The following is a 24,008-nucleotide window of genomic DNA, read 5'->3' on the forward strand; positions in this document are numbered from 1 at the left end:
TATTGTAAATATATATAATTTTGAAAAGCTTAGAGAATATCGTAAAAATTACGTGAACATGGAAAAACAATAGCGACTGTTACGGACATTCATACGTGATTCCTGGTCATACAGCTATTAAAATGACTTCTAATATTTTATTTATTATTTATTATTTTTGCACAATTATTATATTCCAGTAAGTTTTTGACCAACTGTTCAACTTTTTACATAAAACGTTGTATATGTGTTGTTAGAGGAGCGGACATACGTTCTACCAGGAGGCTATAATATTGCTGGAAAAAGCGTGTACAAATCTTGGGGGAATACGTCAAAAAGATTTTAACGTTTATATATTTTTTTCCCATCCACTTTTATACTGACCAGGAATTAGATCATCCCTCGTATTATTAGAAGTTATTTGAGTATCTAAAAATATTCACAAAGTTTATAATTGAAGATGCCTAGGTCAAATATCAGAATTACTCTAGTTGAAAATTGATGATCGTAACAAAATATTAATTATGATTAAAGAAAGACCTGATCTTGGCAGATGGAAGCTGTCCTAACTTCAACATGTAAGTGTGAAAATGAGTCTTAAAGCTGTTCCGGATACAACAGATCTGAAAGGCATTAGCCATGGTGATTGCCAATGTTCAAAGACCAAACAAAAGACTAAAGAAGAGATATTTTGTCCACCTCCGTAGTGTTATAGTCAGCACGCTCAGCTATCATTCTGGAGGCCCCAGGTTCGATTCCCAGGGGGGGGGGTCAAATAAATATAAGTGATTTTTTTACTCTAATATTTATTCAATATTGCCCTGGACTGGTATTGGTACAATATTGGCCTAAAGCGGAGTGCTGATCAACTTTTCTTCTTGTGTTAACGATCAAGATAACACCACGTTTATATGATGAAGTGCTCTATGCACCATCGGGGTGTAGATAAGGGTTTGAAGATTATTTTCAATGGACAGTTTATATTGCCCTGGACTGGTACCTGAAGCGGAGTGCTGATCACCTTTCCTTCATGTGTTAACGATCAAGATAACACTGCGTTTATATGACGAAGTGCCCTATGCACCATTCGGGTGCGAATAAGGGTTTGAAGATTATGTTCAATGGACAGTTTCCATCAAAAACCGTCACGGAGCGTCAAGTAGGAGTCATTTCAATGGCCGTGGCATTCATCCGCACTCGCACACGTGATACTGGTAAGCGCAAGTTAGACCGCGCCGGGTGCTGGTGCGGCGGGTCGAGGTCTGCTCAGGTCGGGTTCGACACTCACCGATGGTCGCATTCGCACGCAGTGAGACCAGGGCCACGTGCCCCCGGGCATACTCACGTGCGACGTGTCGGCGCGCGTCGTGTCCTGCGTGCGGTATATCCCGATCGGGATCTCGCACGTCGTGGAGCACAGCTTTTGGTACAGCCGGCCGTACGTTCGGATCCACATGTCGTCCTTCGTTATCTTCATCTGGTGAACACGTCATTTTATTGAATTTTTTTTATTTATTTGTATACATATATTTAAATCACAATTTATACATATTTAGAACTTTTTTTGCAGAGACCCACCAAGCCACCTTGTGTGTCTTGTCGGTGGAGTTTTTTTTAATACAGTTTTTACTGTTTTCAACGATTTTAACCTAATATAGACACAAAAAAGAGAAAAAAATTATGAATATAAACATTTTACAATTTTCGTAAAATTAACTCTTGATCATTTACCCATTCCTTTATTTTGCTTTTGTTCCATATTTTATTTTGACCTCTAACATTCGTTGACAACAAATAAAAAATGTTCGGAACGATATATTGCAGTGTTCGTCTCCCATTTTTATTGTTAATTCTGAATTTCTGGCTTTCTGAATTCAGAATCCGAACCGGAATTCAGATTCAGAACCTGAATACAAATTCTTAATCTGAATTAAGAAAACCGCAAATTAGATGCAAACATTAATTCTTAATCAAAATTCGAAAGTTTTCCTACCAAAATGTTGTTTATAAAACAACAAATGTACCTAAATCGATTGGATTGAACCCGAATCCGAATAGACATAAAAAATTCCAACAATTTTCATAATATATATTTCAAGAAATATTTATTTTCAACTTGTCTGGGTGTTTGTTTTGTGTTTTTCACATTTACCTCCCCTATCCTTACTTTCCTACCTGCAGACAAGCCTCTTTAAAAAGAGGCTCTGTGGGTTATTCCTTTTAAAAATTTAAAATTTAAATTATTATGTTTTATAATATATTTTTTAAATTAAATTACAAAGTGAGTGTAGTTTTGCTTTCAGGATTAATATTTTTTTTACAATCTTCATAATTCTGGGTTTGTAACATATATGGTGTCAATTACGTTTAATAAATACATGAAAAAATCTTAATCCTTTTTTATCTTTTAAAAATAAAATAAAAACCTTAGCATTCTTTTGATGTACTCATATTTAAATAAGTTAAGTAAAGCAGAGTGAAAAATTGAATATAAAGTTTACTTTTTTGTATTATTTTTTTTGCAGGTGTTTTAAAATTGTTATATAGTAAAGAAAGGACGAACCGATGTGAGGAATCCTGAGCCAGGAGCTTGGTCGACTCCTAGAAGCAGTCTCACAAACGTGATGACGTAATCCTTGACAAATGCCTGGTATAGTAATGTGTCCAGCATGGAAGCGGAGAATACGGATCCAGCGGCAAACGGAAGCCGGAACATGTAGGAGATATGAGATCCACGTTCTTTCTCGCACTACAAATAAAAGATAGTCATGTGCATGACTCAGTAACATAGTATTATTTTTATTTAATTAAATTAATAAGAACGAATAAATACAGCAAAAAATATCGCTTTTTGTAATTACATATCATGTAACTCAGTATGGATAAAAATCATATATTTATTTTACATGTAAGTATGTTTTGTGACATAACCTACTAACAATTTATTGTTTTGCAAAATGAGCTTACACATCGCATAAGTTAAGTCGAGACGGGGTCAATAATAGGCATGTGTGAGATCGCCGTTAAAATAATAAATTAATACAAAAATAATATAAATTATACAAACAAATATAAAGTTTGGGGAGAAATTGTCTTAATTTCAATATTTTTAAATGATCCATTTATTTAAAAGACACCATAGTTTTAAAAATAACCACGAACGACACATGATTATCTGATAAGGGGAAGATTTATTGACATTTATAAAAACCATATTACCATATTTCAGATTATCAAAATGATATCTAACGGAAATGAAAATCTGAAATTGGTATAAAAAACCAAATGCAATACTCGTCGCGAAGTGAAGTGATATATATCTGAATAAATATCGCAGAAAAGAAAAATAATAATAAAATATATTATAACGCAGTAACGCATATTTTAAAAATCGCTCGTATAAGACTAAATTTACGCATATCTAGTAATTATTTGAAAATAACTAGGTGTAGAACTCATATTGTTGATTATTATAAGAAGAACTTTGTACCTTTTCCATTTTAGAGAGGTGTAGGGCGTACTTATCGTGGGCACGGAACTGCATGAATCTCATGTTGGATGATTGTGAAAGCTCCGTTATAGATCGAATAGATGGGAAAAACCTGCAAATATATACCGATATCAGAATTGTTTAAACAAATATTTCAAATATGTAAAATAAATAAATAAATAAATAAAATAAATAAATGTCACAGAAGAGGGTTATGGAGATTATGGTTAGGGAGATATATTTAATAAATAGAATCCAACATTTTGAGTGTGTCCAAATAATAATAATAATTATAAGCTTAATAATAAAAATGAAAATGGTATTTTCTGGCGTTTCTCATGTGTGTGATTATAATCCAGGATTCGGATCTCACATACTAATATAAGAGTTTCTGCTTAATAAAAAGCTTCTTTACATCTCACCAATAGATGTCTCTAGTGAGGTTCTAGTGATTCATGAACAAGGTTTCTAAATTGGTTCATATATATAGAACTTCCAAGAATTTGAGTAGTGTGGTTGTCAATAATGGGTAGAATTGGTGAATGTTACACGTGTGTAAAATGATCACTTAAACCAGCCTATGACGGTCGTAAGCCCCGTAAATGCCCAGACTTCCATATTCTTCTTCATCTTTGATGAGATGTCAAAAAATAAAATAGAATCCATATGATAAAATCATAAGGCATGACCGAGCTGACTTTGTACATATATGATAGAAGGAATTACAACCTTAGGATGAGGAGAGCTGACTCTAGCTGAGTCTACAAAGACCATAAGTTGGGAAGGAGCAAGGCAGAAAAAGAATCCATACATATAAAATCGGAATAAATCAGCCATCCGTAATAAAATGTCTTGGTGTATTATAAATAACAAGTATATAAGCTTTGTATAACAAAATATAAAATAATGGTATAATCTTTTCATTGAAACATATCTCTTATGATAGTAAACCCCATAAATATGTGTGTGTAGATGTGCGTTTGTATTACTTTCGACCCAAGCTTTACGTTGGGTCGTTCAATCAACGTTATCAATTGTTTTTGCAACTAAGCTTATCAGGAAATCGGTTTCACAATTTTTTTAAATGAGATATTTTAAAAAATCATTCAATACAGTACTAATAAAAATAAGTGAAAACTATCTTCCACTAATTTTAATAATAATCTTTCAACGTGTTTCAATGTTTTCAATATATTACTTAAAATAAAAATTGAAATTTATCTTTACTTTTTATTAACAATAATGTTCATTATATATTCATTTCATACGCCCAGGGTTCGTTTATGTTAATGTGGTTGCCAACCACTCTTATGTGTGTATATATCAATATGTAATGTATCGTTGAAATAGTTCTTACTTGAACATGGTCTGCACGGCAACTATGGTGTTGCAATCGGAGAGGCTATCCTCTTCAGCCGAGTTGGACAGTTCCTTGTTCACCACAACTACGTTCTCAGCCAGAGTTATTCCAGCCCTTAGGAGGTCGTCCAATCTGAAATCGTGATTTGACAATTAGTTAAGAGCCAAACGGTTAAAATCATTTCTTAAAAAATCTTCATCTGAAAGATCATTTCAATTTAAGTACTCGTAGAAACTGTACGAAAGCGATTGTATCTAAGAAACATCTAAAACATAGTTTTATTGTTATTTAATTTCAATTTTGTTCATTGTTGCATTTAAGAAACCTATTAAACCAATAAAAAAATCCACTACATTAGGTGCAATTTTTTCTTGTTTTATCTAAAATTGTGAATCATGGACATACGAGTATATCTCATATTTTAGTTACTACAAACCAATTAAATCAGATTATCAATAGAAGCACTTATCTACGATAGTGTAAATATTTAATAAACAGAATATTACTATGCAAATTTTGTCTCGTTGAGATACTTTCTTTTTCTTTGTGTCTCTTACACTACACCTCTATTATTATTCTTTATTTCTTTTAAAGTTTCACTTCTCTGACCTGTTCTTTGTTAATCGCGCAATTTTAAACCGTTAATGAGCGCCAGCGCACGCAATAAAAAGTTTTAGAGCCTTTGATAATTCCTACTATTTTGCGTATTTAATTTAACTTAATGTTATGGGTAGATTCATAATAAATAATTCAAGATTCGTCTTTAAAAGATGGAAAACAAACATATGTCTGTAGGAATATTACGTGGATACATTTTTGAAAATATGTTCGTTTAGATGATAAGGCATGCTGTAGATAACAACCTTTTAGAATTTTATTGATGGACTTTTAAATTAACATGTAATTTTATTTTTTTTTAAATGTAATTCACACTCTATATGTTGTTATTTTCAATATTAAATAAGTTCTAAAAATGTGTAAATACGAGTACACTTACGAATCGATAGTTCCCAGCATCCAATATACAAGTGGGAAATATGCAATGGAATCCAAGAAAGAGATATGTGGACGTCGCTCCAGCAGAAGAATAATCGGGTTTAGTGAAGTCTTGGATCTGAGGAAAAGAGTTGACATTCATTATTTTACACTAATTTACGATTCTCAATTAACCCACTCATGAACACAATAATATCTAGCGAGAGACGAATGGGTGTAATATTTCCCATAGATCACATTTTTTCATTGCTTTTAATTTATTAGGATTTATAATGATTTCTTTCTTTCATATAATATTTAATTTCATTTAAAATATAAATCACAGATTTTAAAACAGTTTTCAGTAATAAATGTAATTTATATTTGAAGCACTAGCTTTGTAATTTTTCATGTTGAAATTATAGTGATTTGAAAACCAAGTTACATTTCAACTATAGTTTTCTGTAACTTATTTTTTTATATATCATGTATCTTATAAAACAACTTAAATCAATTAAATCACGTTTGATTATAATTAAATCAAATGTTTTGATTATGGTTATTATTTACACCTATCATTATTTTTCATATTTCCCCAAGTAAAAAGTTTAGGATGAAATTAAAAATGTTATTCTTTTCGATTCGTATTTAAAGAATTACGATATTTTATTAATACGAATTCAAAGATGCATAAAATTTACCTTAAATATAGGTACGTTAAGTTTTTGGTAAGATATTGAAACGGAAATATCTCTGTTCAAACTAAATTAGCAAGCAATAAATAACCTTTGAAAGGAAATATAAAGATTCATTTACATATATATCAACGTATCTAACGTACAAATTTATTTAACGTCACTATGAATTTATAAAACAATATGTTCCATTTACCGAAAAATGAAAAATGAATAACTGAAATCCTCAATTTTCACAAAAAAGTGGAGGCTTCAATCATATCTGGTTCATTCATAGTCAATTATTTTAACTAACTAACTAACTAACTAACCATCACGCCGCTTCCCCGCAGGGGTTGGCAGAGATAATCGAACGCCAAACCACTCGGTTTTTGCAAACATTCTTTGCCTCTTCTACATTCATGCATCTCCTCATACATACCCGACGATTATTACGACTCCTGACCCGGCCGCTTTCAAGTATTTGACATACCTGATTGTGCCAAGTTTTCCTCGGTCGTCCTCTGCTTCTTTTTCCAACCACATTCGCCTCATAAATTTGTTTAACCGTTCTTTCTTCACTCATACGCTCCACATGTCCAAACCATCTCAACACACCTTTCTTAATTTTATCGATAATGCTTATCTCAGCCTTACATTCTTTCCTTATTTCATCATTCGAACATCTATCAAACATCGTTTTGCCACACATTCGTCTGAGCGATCGCATTTCGACTGCATTCAGTCTGCTTTCATCCTTTTTTTGCCAACTCCATGCTTCGCTTCCATACATAAGGGTTGGAACCAGAACTCCATTGTGTACTGCCAGTTTAGCTTCCGCCGATAGATTTTTATTTGCTAAAACTGATTTTAGTGCACCATTCACTCTGTTCCCAGCATTCACTCTCCTTTCTATGTCTTTATCAATCTTTCCATCCCTAGAAAACATACTACCCAAATATATGAAATCATCTACCTGTTCCATTATTCAATTATTCTAGTTATAAATAAAAATGCTTAAGGTACATAATGCAACAAAATACAAAATAATGTTGGGATTAAAGGATGAATAATGTTGGGATTAAAGGATGGGATGAATTCTCAGGTTACCTAAAATGTGCGCGCAGCGGCACAATGAAATTGTAGATTCCATTGGAAGCATAATCAGCCGCCAATATAATGGTCTTGTTCTGCCACTGATAATCCCTGGCATTCTTGTACGAGCAGTGGTCGCATACTTGGGCCAGCTGCAGGCAACACAGTGGCTTCTTCTCCTTCAGGAGGTAGCACAGAGTGGGGCTTACGCCTATGAAGGGCGACACGGGAGGGAAACCCTTTACAATCCTGAAAATTAAAATTCGTCAGTTCATAGCTCAAACATTATGAAATAAACATATATATATATATATATATATATATATATATATATATATATATATATATATATATATATATATATATATATATATATATATATATATATATATATATATATATATATATATATATATATATATATATATATATATATATATATATATATATATATATGTATATAATAAATTTGTCTCAATATGTATTAAGTCATGTACGTTAGTATTATCGTAAGTCATATTATGGTGTCAACTTTTATTGTCGGTAAAAATTTTATTTACCCTCTAAAATTCACTGTGCATGATTATTAATACACAATATATACAGTTTTATATATCGACACATATAAATATATATATATATATATATATATATATATATATATATATATATATATATATATATATATATATATATATATATATATATATATATATATATATATATATATATATATATATATATATATATATATATATATATATATATATATATATATATATATATATATATATATATATATATATATATATATATATATATATATATATATATATATATATATATATATATATATATATATATATATATATATATATATATATATATATATATATATATATATATATATATATATATATATATATATATATATATATATATATATATATATATATATATATATATATATATATATATATATATATATATATATATATATATATATATATATATAAATATAAATATATAAATATATATATATTAGTCTTTCTACAACAGATATCGTCGTGTTTTTGGTCAAATTTATGTATGTTATTTAATTAATTTAGGTCTGTGTAAGTAAAAAGTTTACAACAAGAATTTGCTTTTACATATTCAAATGCATATCATATGAATATTTTTTTAAATCTAAATCTAAAGCTGAATATAATTAAATAAAAAACGGTAATAGGCATATACATAGTGCATTGAAAAGGATTTTAGTTATATTACATTGAGAAGATAAGGTTTATTAATTGAATGCCAACATGCTTCGTTAGTTGGGTTTGGTGCAAAAGGATGAAACTTACCGAGCATACTCCACATGCCATGCCGTTTGGAAAGGATTGGTGCATTGCGAAGGCAATCCTTCGGACGTGGGGAGGCTGGCGTATCCCGGGGGTGTGGGGGGCGCCGAACTGGACAACAAACTACCGCCGCACACACACATTTACACAGGCAAGGGGAGATGATGTCAAACGACAACAAAATCAAACGACACTTAAACTTTACAACATTTTGAGTGTGTCCAAATACGTGTTCACAAAACCTAGATTATCTCCAATTACAGGAGTTATTTTCCTTTTTTTCGACATCTTATTAAGGATGAAGAAGAATATGGAAGTCTGGGCATTTACCGAATATTTTAGATAGTATTTTCTGGCGTTCCTCATGTGTGTGATTATAATCCAGGATTCGGACCTCACATACTAATATAAGAGTTTCTGCTTAGTAAAAAGCTTCTTTTCATCTCACCAATAGATGTCTCTAGTGAAGTTCTAGTGATTCAAGAACAAGGTTTCTAAATTGGTTCATGTGTATAGAACTTCCAAAAATTTAAGTAGTGTGGTTGTCAATAATGGGTAGAATTGGTGAATGTTACACGTGTGTAAAGTGATAACTTAAACCAGCCTATGACGGTCGTCAGCCCCGTAAATGCTCAGACTTACATATTTTTCTTCATCTTTGATGAGATGTCAAAAAACATAATATGACACTTAAACTTTTCGGCTTCCTAGAGAGCGACAAATTTCACTGGATAGGTGTACCATTTTTGCCATTATAAAAAAAATGTTTATATATTTATATATATGTGATTTTTTCTAACCCTAATCCACACCCAATGGTGCATAAGGCACTGCATTGTATAAACGCAGTGTGATTTTGATCGTTAACACATGATGGAAAGCTGATCAGCCCTCTGCTTCAGGTATCAGCTCAGTGTAATATTGAAGAATAAATATAAGAGTGACAAAGCACTTATATTTATTTGACCCCAGCCTAGGAATCGAACCCGGGTATTCAATTCACGTAATGAATAAATTTAAAACTTTTGGAGGGAGAATTCTAGTGCTTATTAAATTATTAGTATATTTTTTAGAAAAAAATGGAAAAACGAAGTAATATTTAATGTCTCTAAACTTTGATTGTCGTTTGGCAAGCAAAACACGAGAAAAAGTTTAAGGGGTACTAGGTTTTATGTAAAGGTTGGTATAATAGATAAATATAAAAAGGATACATAAATTTTAAGGATAAAGTGCAAATAATATTAGGTTTTAGGAATAAAGACATACATAGGTCATGCATATCTTTGTAAATAAATATGTTAAGCTATATAATATGCTCAATCATTATGTATGTATTGCCGGGCTTTTAGAATTGATCTTTAAAATTTCGGTTAATATGTAATTCATTACTTTGATTTGTGCAATAAATAAATCTATAGTGATTTTAACTCGAACTTTTTCAATGATTTAAATGAGTTTAAATGATTAAAGAAAACACTTGTTTTTTACCAATTGAGTTTTATTAAAGACTACATGTTTCAGAAGTTAAACTTCCATCATTCAGGTCTGTATAATAACTATACAGACCTGAATGATGTTATTATACAGACCTGAATGATGGAAGTTTAACTTCTGAAACATGTAGTCTTTAATGAAACTCAAGTGGTAAAAAACAAGTGTTTTCTTTAATCATTGTAACATGTCTTACCACAAAGTTAATGCCGAAACAATAAATAAAATAAATGAGTTTATGTTAATTTTAAATAATTGATTTAAAATTTTGTGTATTAACATTTTTTTATTTATCCTTAGTTTATCAGGAATACAAATACTCTGATAATGTATTTTTTATGGGATACTACTGTACAGGAATAGTTTGTTTTTAATGAATTTATTACTTATCTCATAATAAATAAATTAATTTCTTTTAAAGGGTGCTTATTCATTGTTCTATATTTACATGTTTCTTAAGTTGAGTGAGTTTTAATGATTATTTTAATTTTATTACTATTAGAAAAAAAATAACTTTTTCACATAGATATCTACCACTTATATTGTTTTATAAATATGCAGGTTTTACATAAATAATTTGATTTCTGTTTTCAAACATTGATTTCATGCATTCCCAAGACAAATACATAATATGACAGTTCGAACATGCTTACATCAAAAGTTGTTTTTGTATCATCAAAACAATATATTATTTAAAAAAAATAGTAAACATGTATTAGCAAAAAGCACAATCATATCCGTATTTTAAGATTCACTTTTTATATGTTAGTACATCTAAATGTTCAAAAACGAGGCTTAAAAAAAACTTTGTAATGTAATTAATGTAATTTTTCTTATTATTTGATTTTTTTTATTTGTCAACGTCAAAGATTCATAGTTATATATTTCATTATTTTTCACATCTTTCAATCCAATATACCACTTTTACTAGTTAAAATGGGTTTATACCTACTAATTTCAAAAAACCTTGAAATTAAGGTAAAAAAAATGTTTCACAGGTACATTTATATATACATATTATTGTGTATATATATATATATTTATATATATATATATATATATATATATATATATATATATATATATATATATATATATATATATATATATATATATATATATATGTATATATATATATATGTATATATATATATATATATATATATATATATATATATATATATATATATATATATATATATACCATATATTATACATTTATGATTGTGTTATGGACTACTGTCAAACGTTTGCATTTATTTTTCAGTTCAGTTTCTATTGTACATGTACATTATTTAATTTTTTTCAATATATTTATTGTATTTTTGTATTTATTTAAATACTTTGCATATGTTTATTGGTATTATTGTAAGCAATGGCAATATCAGGCGAACAGAATATAATGAATACACATCCAAAGGATAATATATGTACTATAGTTTAACTTACGATATCTTTTCAGATGGTGAACGCCAGGGTACGTCATCCTCCAGTTCATCGTCACTTTCATCTCCGCCGTCTTCCAAGTGACCGTCCGCATTAATATTGAATGCTGAACTTGTGAACATATCGGGGACTGGCAGGATGGAAGGGCGGCGGCTTCCTGGATTTACAAAACAAAGACTCCAGTTTTTTTTTACTTTTTAGTTTTTTTTCTTGTAATGAATTAATATTTTCCGTATTTCTTTTTTAAATTAAGGGCGAGTATAAATATTTTTATTTTGGAAATCCTGACATAGGTTAACATAGAAGAAAATGATAAAAAAATCAGGATTTTTACAGGGCGTATGACCTGTCATTAGCTGATTTGTGAACATGCATATTTTTCTTCATTTATGGTGAGATGTCATAAAAAAAATTTAAAAATAATTTATTGTTAATGCAGTTAGTAGGTAGAATTCTATTTTTAATTTTTGGGGCAATATATCAAAAGTGAAAACAAAATTATTGAGACTTTATCAACAACAAACGAAACTTGATAAGACGAAACGCGTCACAAAAATGTAAGAAAACTCGGCAAAAATGTATTTGGATATACTCAAAATATTGCTAGTAAAAATATTTTTGATTTTACGTGAAGGTGACAATGTTGTTATCGTGTCTGAATGCGTTCATAAAATAAAAATATGGTTTTACAAAATGCAATAAATTTTGAGTAAAAAATAGTTTTTTTCTTCGTATTTTCGGTATGGTCATAGCTTCGAGTCTACAATTGACGTTTGAAAGCCGTAAAGTTGAAAAGCTCTAAAATCGATTCCAACATGCCTCTTCTAGATAGTGATTCGGGGGACAGCAAGTTGGCATCCAAGGACCTCGGAACTTCCAAGTGCGTAGCAGGAACCGACAAGCTGTCGTTACCAAAAGATATTGGTGAGGCTTCCTTCAAGCACTGCCTGGAATCTCCAAGGTTGCCGCTATCCGGGAACGTAGCTAAATCAGTGAAAAATATGTTTTATTAATATTACAACCTTACAGATATCGTAAATAATAACATATCTTCCCAAATTTATATTGCAATATAAATGGTACAACTTTTGATAAATATATATACTTATTGATGATATGAAAAATGCTATAATTTTTTTAAATTTCTGTTAGTTTCTTTATTTATCCCAAAAAATGCACTGACCTTATGATCATTATTAATAGGATAAAGAGATAGTCATGCTCGTATACTTAACGGTTATTATATTTTCGTAGTTTTGTATGGTAAAAAAGTCATTAAATAAATGTTAAACTAACAAAGGCTCAAACCTGGCACAAACAGATTTATAGGTTACCCAAAAATATCATATGGTTTATTTGTTATTATGTTTTCATATAGTAAATTAATTTAAATGTGTATTGTTCATTAGTTTACAAATAACAAGAAAAATTCATCTTCAGGAGCTTACTAAGAATATTATTGTTTTAATTGAAAAATATAATTTTCCTTCCTTTTTTTAGCAACTTTAGAAATCGTTCTTCATAAAACTAAATTAAAGATCCTTTTCAAACATGATATATTGAATTCGAAATTTTTTTTAGGATAAATGTTAATAAAAACAAAATATACGTGATGCAAATGACGTTTTGTAAAACATGCAATAATTTTTATTTTACCGATGCGAAAAAAAAATATGTTAGTTAATTATCAACAGGCTTACCATACGTCCCGGTTTGACCGGGATTGTCCCGGTTTCAGACACGGGTCCCGGTGTCCCGGCCGGTTCAGATTTTGTCCCGGTTTGCGCGAGCACTGTCTATTTTTCTATTCAGACGGTGCATTTCTTACATAGAATTATGGGAAAACAGTTTCGGTAGAGCCGAAATTTTAAATGGATTGGACTACATCATGTACTAAAATAGAAAGAAATAGAGAGATCTTCAGAAGCTATAAACGAAATACACCAAGTAGATGAACGATAGCGAATTAATACTGATAGTCTTTTTGAACAACTGTCACTCAAAAAACTTTTTTTTCGTCAAAAATTGATGAATGGAGTTATTTGACGACCCAAACTGAATACGTGAATAAATGGGTTCAATTATTCAAACATTTTGACGAGCAATAAAAAATGTTTCGCGTAACGAGTAAGATGCTGGAAGGAACTATGCTCGTTATAACAGGTTCCACTGTATTTGTTTTTTTTTCTCTACCTCTCCTGGTTTAGAGATTCATAATTATGGTAAGCCTAATTATCAACACTCAAATAAATCTTTGACATTCAAAATAGCATTTTATTTTAAAAAATCGGAGAAAATACTGATACATTTATAATGCTGGAACCATTAAAAGACAAAGGAACTGACAGTGCATAAAAATACAGGCACATTAATTGAAAGTTAAAATTACAAATAATACAACATAACAAATATCTCATATTTTCATCAATTCTCATCATGGGTAGCTGATATGATGTTCTGACGTTCAAATATTTAATCTTGACGTGCGATCGAGGAGCAACGGGCACAATACGGAAGTACTTTCTAAATACCTACCCCTAATAGGTTTATGGGTCAAGCTGGCCTATAGTTTATCTACAGAATTATTAAAAAAAATAAATGCAATTCAATTTGATTTTATTGCATGAAGCCTTAAAATATAAGTCATCAATTTCTTAAAATGACTGCAAAGTGAAAATCAAAATAAATTTGGACACTTTTCTACTCGAAAATTATTGATGACATTTTTTTTCACGATCAAGCAAATTTCAATCAATACTAATCAAGAATATTTGCTAACTATGAGAAAAATCTTACCATGCATATGTGATAAAACCTAAAAAAATAATCTTAAAAAAAATTAAACATCACTTGAGAAAAATCTGTTATAATGAAAGCACATGTCAAGATATTTTGTACTTCAAGGTGAGATGCAAAAAAATACTAATTTACAAATAGTTACATTTTGTACATATTTTAAAAGTGAAGAAAAATATATAAAAAACATGTAAGAAATCAATAAATGAATCATTTTCTTTTTAAAATTAAATATATGATTTAATTTCTCATTTGTACTCCATTCCTGTACATAAAAAATTAAAAAAATATTGGTGAACACAAAGATTTGACTGGCAATAGCAGTGAACATACACTTCTGGACAAATTTACCATTTTAATTCTCAGTTATATAAAAATACATTAATATACAAGTAAGATTATATTAATAAACAAGTAAGTATTTAATATACAGACTAAGTTCATTTTTAGGATTTCCATAAAAATCCGTTGTTTTTCTTTCAGAGACTATACCCGATTTGAAGGAAAACACTGAATTAAATGATGAAAAGTCCAGATAAGTGTGGGCAAAATAGTATTTTAGCTTTTGAGTGATAATTCCATCTACGTATTGCATAATAATATTTATCTGCACAACGTGCAACTTTTAAACGTTATGCACCTACATATGTACAAGGGTGTCACTTTTCGAGATGTTGAATTTTGTAATTGAAATAAGAAAAAAATGTTTTTAAGACCTCTGAGATATCGAAAAATAAATAGTGAAAATAAACTTAGGTTTTCGTAAAAAAATGTTTCTAACAAAAGTCAAACTTTATTTATTGCAATAACATCTGACACATCCCTTTCCTTTAAGGAATTTATTTGATACAGTTAATTTATCAAGCTAACTTATCTGAATACGTAGATAAAAGTATACACGTAAAAGAAAAAAAAAAGTATATATTGCAATAACATCTGACACATCCCTTTCCTTTAAGGAATTTATTTGATACAGTTAATTTATCAAGCTAACTTATCTGAATACGTAGATAAAAGTATACACGTCAATAAGAACCTTGTTTGTCTGTATTGTAAAAACCATAAAACCTCAGTGAGGGCACATTACCGTAATCTGTAATTTGGAATTATGTATGCATATGATGATAATAATCAATCAAACCCTTATCCGCACCCCAACGGTGCATAGGGCACTGCATTATATAAACACAGTGTTATCTTGATCGTTAACACACGAAGGAAAGGTGATCAGCCCTCCGCTTCAGGTACTAGTCAAGGGTAATTTTAAATAAATATTAGAGTGAAAAAATCACTTATATTTATTTGACTCCCCTGGGAATCGACCATTACACTACAGAGGCGGACATGATGATAATAATTAAATAACGAAATAAACTTATTGGAAATGTATATAAAGGATTCATAGCATCTGTTTGATATGATTGCATGGTTTTCACAAGCGGACAGATATGGTTCGCTAGCACACGACGACAACACTCACAGACAGAATGAGCTATGCTAGCGGGTGAGGAGCCCGGCCCCTGAAGGGTCAGCTGCGGAGGCTCACATGGGGCTAGCGCGGCGGGGGCGGCGGGGGCAGTGCTAGAAGCCCGTGGGGCAGGCGCGGCGCGCGAGGCGGGCGCGGGCGCGGCGCGCGGGGCGGGCGCCGAGGGCGTGCCTGGCGCGGGGGGCGCGGGCGACGCGGGTGGCGCGGGAGCCGGGATCGGGGCGTCCGAGGGCCCCGAGCCCCCGCCCTGGTTGTTGACCACGAAGGCCGAGTTCTCCTCCTTGGTGATGCTCAAGTAGTAGCAAGTGTCGGTCTTCTTCATGATGTGACGTGGCCCGGGGTTGAGGAGTATGGTATCCTCGTAAAACTCGGGCAATTCGGCAGGGCGCACTCCCACAAGCGCTACGCCGTATCTGCAATGGATTAAAAAAAACATGAATTATTTCACTTTCACTAAGTCACTTTATTTATTGTAACTGCAGACAGTTGGTAGAATTCCATATTGAATTGTTAAGAAATATATCCAAAATAAAACACTTTTTTGTTGGATTGAATTCTTCATTTATTTATGCATATTTAAATACGTAACGCGTTTCGTCTTCTTAGGACATTATAAAACACAAGTGTTTTATAAAGTTAAATAGTGTTTGATAATGTCCTAAGAAGACGAAACGCGTCACGTATTCAAACGTAGAATATAAACATGAATAAATGTAGAATTCAATCCGACAAAAACCGTGTTTTATTTTGGATATATTACCCAACAAGTCACTTTGTGGTAAAATCAATCCATTTTTTTTATTTAAGTTTTACTTAGTTTTGCTAAGGTAAAATCAAATTTAAAAATATTTAAGGAATTCTACATACTTGCGATGGGAGTGGAAGCTGGCATAAGTGAAGCTCTTCCCTTCATATTCTCCAAAGAAGCGACTGTCTCCGAGTATAATGTGGTATACTTCGTTTCCCGAACACCTGCCATAGAGACGATGCCACTCTTCCCCGGATTGCTGTCCCTCTCTATAACCGAATAATTACAATAAATAAAGTGTCAAATATCTTTTAACAACAATATTTTGTACAAGATAACACCTATTATTTTTGGACATCTCATCAAAGATGAAGAAAAATATGGAAGTCTGGGCATTCACGGGGCTGACACCCGTCGTAGGCTAGTTTTAGTGATCATTTTACACACGTGTAACATTTACCAATTCTACCCATCATTGACAACCACACTACTCAAATTCTTGAAGTTCTATATATGAACCAATTTAGAAACCTTGTTCTTGAATCACTAGAACTTCACTAGAGAAATCTATTGGTGAGATGTAAAGAAGCTTTTTTACGAAGCAGACACTCTTATATTAGTATCCGAGGTCTGAATCCTGGATTATAATCACACACATGAGAAACGCCAGAAAATACCTTTCTCATTTTTATTATTAAGCTTATGATTTGACCAGATAATTTATTTACAACATTTTGAGTAAATGCCCAGACTTCCATATTCTTCTTCATCTCTGATGAGATGTCAAAAAATAATATGAAAATAACTCCTGTAATTGGAAATAATCCCGATTTTGTGAACAAGTATTTGGACACACTCAAAATGTTGTAAATAAATTATCTGGTCAAATTATAAGCTTAATAATAAAAATTAAAATGGTATTTTTATTTTTATTTTACAAGTGTTTATTTTTTTTAAATAAGATATTAATAAATGCATTGGCTTACTGTCCACGCGAAGTGTGGAGGAGCAGTGTGACAAGGGTCGAAGCACCGGGGCAGGTGCAGTTGTTGGCCAGAAGGGCGTACTTGAATTCGTCCTCACATACCACGTACTCTGCAAACTTCACGTGCAGTTTGTTTTCTGGACGGAAGATTTGCACGTACTGTGGTACGTCAGGAGCGAAATCCTTTACGGCCCAGGACCTGTGTACACACAAAATAGTAATCATTACCATACATACATTCTTCTTCTTCACCGTCTTATTCCTCATTGCTGAGTCTGACTCTTCTCCAGTTAGCGCTCCAACCACTGAGGTGCCTGATGCTGCGTTAATTTGATCGGTCCATCGTGTGGGGATCTTCCTCTCCCTCTCTTTCCCTCCAGGCTACCGATCACAACTAGTCGTTCCAGGCTATCCTCGTTGCCACGCGCAACGTGTCCAAAGAACTGGAGAATCCGTCGGGTACAGGTATACATACATTACTTACTTTCAAAATCCGCCAGATTCGTGTTAGTCGATTTTACAAAAATGCAAAATTCTCAGGGTAACATTTCAGGGAAAGTTTTCCTCAATTGAATATCGACGTTTATGAAGGTCAAAGTCCGTCTGTCAGTTGGTATGATGCAACTTGTATAGCAATGACATCTGTGGATATTTTTGTGTTGTTTTACTATAATTATAAATATTTCGAATAGGTGTTTTATTTTTTCTTAAATAATATTTTTAAGTAATTTTTATCATTAAACAAATAGATTTCGTGAAAAAGAATCATTAACTCCTGAGAGAAAGTAGGACATCAATAATTATACTGCCAGTAAGGTTAAATTATTATTAAAGCCTAATTATTTTTTCTAAATTTTTATTACAAAAATATGGATGTGATAAATGTGACGGACACGTTGTTTGTACTATTTGTTTGTAAAATTTTAAACAATATTGAGCAACATTATTCCTGCAAATGTGACACTTGACTAAACAAAATGGCATTGGCAGAAAAAATATATAAAAATGTGTGTGACAAAATATGGCAAAGGTCCTATTATTATGAGGGGTGATTTTAACGTCAACTTTAATTCAAATCTGAGGAATATTTTTTATTTCTTCATACTCGATTTACATGTTGAAATGTGAGTTGCACTGTTGTTTTGAAAATTCACGCTCATGTTATTTTCTCATTCCATGTCATGATTTTCCAACTGTCAGACAGAAAAATCCGCTTTTTAAAGAGACAATAATGTATTTGACCCCATGACTTTTGAAAATATGTGAGTTTGACATTAGGAAAATTATTTTCGATCATCGTGTTAATAATATACTATGAATAATTTTATGCATAAGTTAGAACGATTTATTTGATTAAGTATGCTTATGTCATACGGATTATAATCACAGACCGTAGGTTCTCATACATTATGTAAATATTCTGTAGTTTTAACTGCTAGCAGTGAGAACTTGGTGCGGCTTACATCATGCATATTAAATCTGGGAGCAAATACAGTACAGAAGCTTTTATGTAAATGAAAAGCATAAAGATTCTACTATGTAGGTTTTACAAGTCAAGAGAATTGCAAAGTCTGCAAGTGAATGTATTTCGTAAAAATGTATCATTAAATAATTGAAACATGTAGATCTCCTTTTTTTAAATATAAAAATAATATTAAGGTAGTTGAAAAGAGTAATGAATAAATGGGCTATATTTATCGAGATTCACAATAAATTAAGAATTTTACCATAAAACTGTTTTTGTCAATTACCTTTTCCTTTACCTCACACTTAAGCCATAGTCAACATAAGATATCTATACGAGCACGAGCATGTGGTTGCATAACCGAGCGCTCTAGCCATTTTGCTACTTTTCTTAATCTACAGTATCCATTTTTCTATTTTTCCATTACACATTCAATTCTTCAGTAGATTAATTTACTTTGAGCTATTTTACATAAGTGATCTAAATTCCACAACATGTGTTTACAATGTAGGTAGAAGAGATTATATATATATATATATATATATATATATATATATATATATATATATATATATATATATATATATATATATATATATTATATATATATATATATATATATATATATATATATATATATATATATATATATATATATATATATGCAGTGAAACTAAAATGATCAACTTTTTTATATTGTAGTTCATGGTATCCCCTTTTAATTAACCTATAACAAATAATCTCATCTTAAAACTAAAAGTTTTACACCATGTACACAATTATTAAAGCTTCTCGTAAGACATCTGGGATAAATTTTTATTTCCCTATGATTCTGTTATTTTGTTAGTTTACAAAACCACTGAAGTCGAAACAAACGTGATACAATTCCAATAATTGTGATGGCGTTCGTGACCTGGAGGGTGAATAATTTGCACAAACAAGTACAACTGTTGACCTCTTTATACTAACCTTAGAATGGTATGTTCGTCAGCAGCTGTCTTGTCGGCATAGTTTCGAGCAGCCAATACGAACACTGCCTCGGATTCGTTCATTCGGGCGCGGCATAAGTCTCCATCTTTCAAGCATGATCCTTGGATGTAGATGACACGCTGAGCCCAGATGGGCACCTAAGTAAAGGAAATATTTTTATATTATACATGGAACTTTTTATTTTCCTGGCATTTCTCCTCTTAATCTAGGTCTTGTTGGTTGTTTTAAGTATCGCATTCAGCAGTTTGAAGGCCGTGTATAATGACTGTATTGCTTTTACTATCTTAAAAAGCTGTGAGACATAGCACTTAACAAGGGTCCAGATCAGCCATATATTCAGCTTTAAGAATAGATACATGTGAAGATTTTTAGGCGTGTGGTGGTTTAAATTCGTGAGGAACGAGAAAACATAAAATATATAAAAATCAATAGTTACACCTGTCTTCAAGAAAAGGCGATTAAATTGTTTTAACCGCGTGCTACGCATGCTTTTTGAGAGCCTATCAAGGTAGCCTGTTTTAAAGAGCATCAGGTCGCACCTCTCAAGACATCTTGGTGACAATTCGTTGGCAATTCTCGTCTGAACGACACCAGCCAGGAGTCAACGCTTGTTTATTTGCCATGTGTTAAAATAATAGTTATCATTTTGAATAATTCATAAATAAATATTTTTGTAAAATACTACGTCAAGGGCGCTCAAAAAATAGATGAGGCAGACCGAGAAAAACTTGGCATGATTGAGTATGTCAAATACACTTGTGTCTGTTTTTATGAGGATCTTTTTAATGCGATTTTGAAGTTATGCGATTTTCAAAAGTAATAGAACCTATCCCTTATTTTGTATGTAGCTCAAGTATTTTTTTATACAAATTCACACAAAAAAAATCTAAAAATTATAGTGCAGGTTACAACCGTTAAACTGTGCACTGGCACAAAGTTAAGCTCAAATCTTACATCGTATTCAAGAGATACTTTTTTGGAAAAAACAGATATAGCACTTGTAATTTGGATTGAAGATGTATCTCAAAAACAATTTCCCATATGTGGATATTAAATTAAGGAAAAAGTGCTTTTGTTTTTTTTTTTGATTTTTTACAAACTTTTTTTTTACGAATTTTTGTACATTCTATCATATTGATTTGAAGTTATGCGTTTTTTTTAAATAATGGAACCTATCTCCCGGTTTTGTATGTAGTTCAACTCTTTTTTTATGCAAATATTTACTCCCCGTAGAACGTATCAATCGCATAAAAAGAGACTCAAGTGTACTTGAAAAGGGTGAGGAGTCGAAATAATCAGCGGGAATGTACTCATATAAGGTAGATGAACGAAATGAATAAGTTTGCCAATAACTTTGGTCAGGTTTCAATATCTCTCCGTTTATCCTGTATGCTATACATACATTTATACGTGTACATCTATAAACAGTTGTTTTTAAACGCAAAGCATATTTCATTTACAGCATACATAAATAATAAAGTCTTGCCTGGAGAATCATGCGCATGGTTGTATCGAGCTCCATCGGAGACAGGAGTACGACGTAGAAGTCTTGCAGAAGGGGATGGGCATAGAACTCGTTGAGGAAGTCCATGATAGTATCAGCCTGAAGGGTTGTGGCGCAGACGACAACATGCTTCTCGGACTGGGCTCGGTGGGAGGAATAAGATCCTCCCAGTTTCTGCCTCTCCATCCATGTGAAGGCCAACTGCTCGAACTATGAATGAGATGGTGATTATTTTGTTCATTTGAAAAACAACAGCCCTATTGGTGATTATTTTGTTCATTTGAAAAACAACACTCTTATTGGTGATTATTTTGTTCATTTGAAAAACAACATTCTTATTGGTGATTATTTTGATCATTTGAAAAACAACTATTTTAGTGATTATTTTGTTCATTTGGAAAACAACAGCTCACTGACTCACATAGGTCTTAAGAGTGAGCTATAACGCAGAGAGAGGTCACAATAGACCTAATATAGTCGCAGTTACATTAGGGATGCAAGACCCCTTGACCTATTATAATAAAAAATGAGGTGATGCATGTATAATATGTGGAAGAGACGAATAATATTTGCAAAGACAGAGTAATATAGAATTCTGTTTTCTCTGCCTACCCCTGCGCTGAACCGTCGTGATGGTTAGTTTGTTAGTAAGTTTACTTTCTAACCTCAAAATAAAACCCTTATTTGCTACATCCTTAAAATAAATATAAGCTATTGATCTTTCGTATTTTAAGTGCTTAACAATAAATAAAAAGTGTTTTATTTAGGCGTCAATAAAAATCAATAATTTATTTTAAATTGATAATTTGAGTTATATAGATAAGTTGTAAATATTTATTGAAATTTTCATAGTAAACTGTACATCAAATTTAATTGTTGTTGACATGAAATCTTATTTTATTTGAGAGGACGAAGACCATAATAATGCGATTTATATGGAATGAAATCCAAAGATAAAATAAGGAGCATATTGTTTTTTAGCGTATTGAAAGACGTTTTGTAATCTAAACTCGTTTTTCAACCTCGCAAAACAACTTTTCAATTCAAAAATGTCTAGTTTGATTTATTTCATTTATTCCAACAGGGAGTCATAAATACAAAATAACATAATAAAAAAGAAAGTAAATTTACTTCTCCCACATTTACAAGACAACACAACAAAAGCTCTAAATATTATCGCAATTTTGCTAACCGTAGGAAGATAATTAAAAATTAAATAAAATGCGGCACGAAGTTCATACAAAACCAAAAACCAAAAAAATGTTTTAACCAAATAAAATTAAAGTTAAATTTATAAAAGAGAAAAATAATATATGTAAGCACAGCCGACACGTAAAGGTGTATACATGTACACATACATGCATACAAATCAAATAATAATGTTTACATTTATATGATAAAATAAAATATTATTTACAGATGTCATTAAACATTTTTTCTCACAAAAATAGCCTTACAAAATATATATCGACACACATCTACCATTACAAAAAAAAAACTTGTGGAAAAGTTTTTCTACATCCACCCCATGCTCCGTCACCATTTATTTTCCTTGCTGGAACATCGAATAATAATTCTCAATTTACTATTTGATTTCGTCATTTTACCTCAATCAGACCGAAGTGCTTGAGGCGTAGGAGAAAAGTTTCCACATAACGTTGAAGGTTAATCTTGAACAATACAGGAAAATATACTTTTGATTATTCAAACAAGTCATAATCAAAAATACATACTTAAATTGATAAAAATTAAATAGGCCAAACCGTGAGAAATTTAAAGATGAATTAAAGAACATCGTAGCGGTCTTGTTACTAATTATTTTCGGAATTTGCAAATAACATAATAGATACAAATCACTCATTCCACTCTCATAAATTAAAATTATTACTCCTTGTACCACATAAAGGCCAAATTATAAATTATTTAGAAAATTAACAAATCCAAAAAAAAACTAATTTCTAACAACAACTCATTAAATAATATATTGTTTTAAAATTCTTCACCTTTGCTTTCCATTTTTCCTTTGTTTTCAAACTCCACCCCTTGACTAACCCCCTCTTTCTAATTCTTACCCCTCTCCTTATTTATAGAACACTTTTTATTTTGTATTTTAGTTATTATTCAGACCTGACGATGGAAGTTTAGCTTCCGAAACTAGTAGTCATTAATAAACTTAAG

At 31.2% G+C, this 24,008-nt stretch overlaps 1 protein-coding gene across 1 annotated transcript in view; it reads right to left on the minus strand.

The window, feature by feature from the left end:
- Positions 1-24,008, minus strand: part of SLO2 (slowpoke 2) — a 170,912-nt gene that overhangs the window by 12,996 nt on the left and 133,908 nt on the right. The window contains exons 9-21 of the mRNA XM_088271766.1: positions 21,813-22,040; positions 20,306-20,463; positions 17,873-18,070; positions 17,006-17,155; positions 16,133-16,551; positions 12,676-12,840; positions 11,860-12,013; positions 7,589-7,822; positions 5,827-5,943; positions 4,827-4,961; positions 3,470-3,581; positions 2,543-2,728; positions 1,325-1,456 (exon numbers count right to left, since the gene is read on the minus strand). Coding sequence (XP_088127892.1) covers positions 1,325-1,456; positions 2,543-2,728; positions 3,470-3,581; positions 4,827-4,961; positions 5,827-5,943; positions 7,589-7,822; positions 11,860-12,013; positions 12,676-12,840; positions 16,133-16,551; positions 17,006-17,155; positions 17,873-18,070; positions 20,306-20,463; positions 21,813-22,040 — 2,388 coding nt within the window. The remainder of the gene's footprint in view (positions 1-1,324; positions 1,457-2,542; positions 2,729-3,469; positions 3,582-4,826; positions 4,962-5,826; positions 5,944-7,588; positions 7,823-11,859; positions 12,014-12,675; positions 12,841-16,132; positions 16,552-17,005; positions 17,156-17,872; positions 18,071-20,305; positions 20,464-21,812; positions 22,041-24,008) is intronic.

The sequence above is a fragment of the Brachycentrus maculatus genome, unplaced genomic scaffold (assembly GCF_059751285.1).
Source record: "Brachycentrus maculatus isolate JH-2025_06_01 unplaced genomic scaffold, ASM5975128v1 h1tg000029l, whole genome shotgun sequence".
NCBI lineage: Eukaryota > Metazoa > Arthropoda > Insecta > Trichoptera > Brachycentridae > Brachycentrus > Brachycentrus maculatus.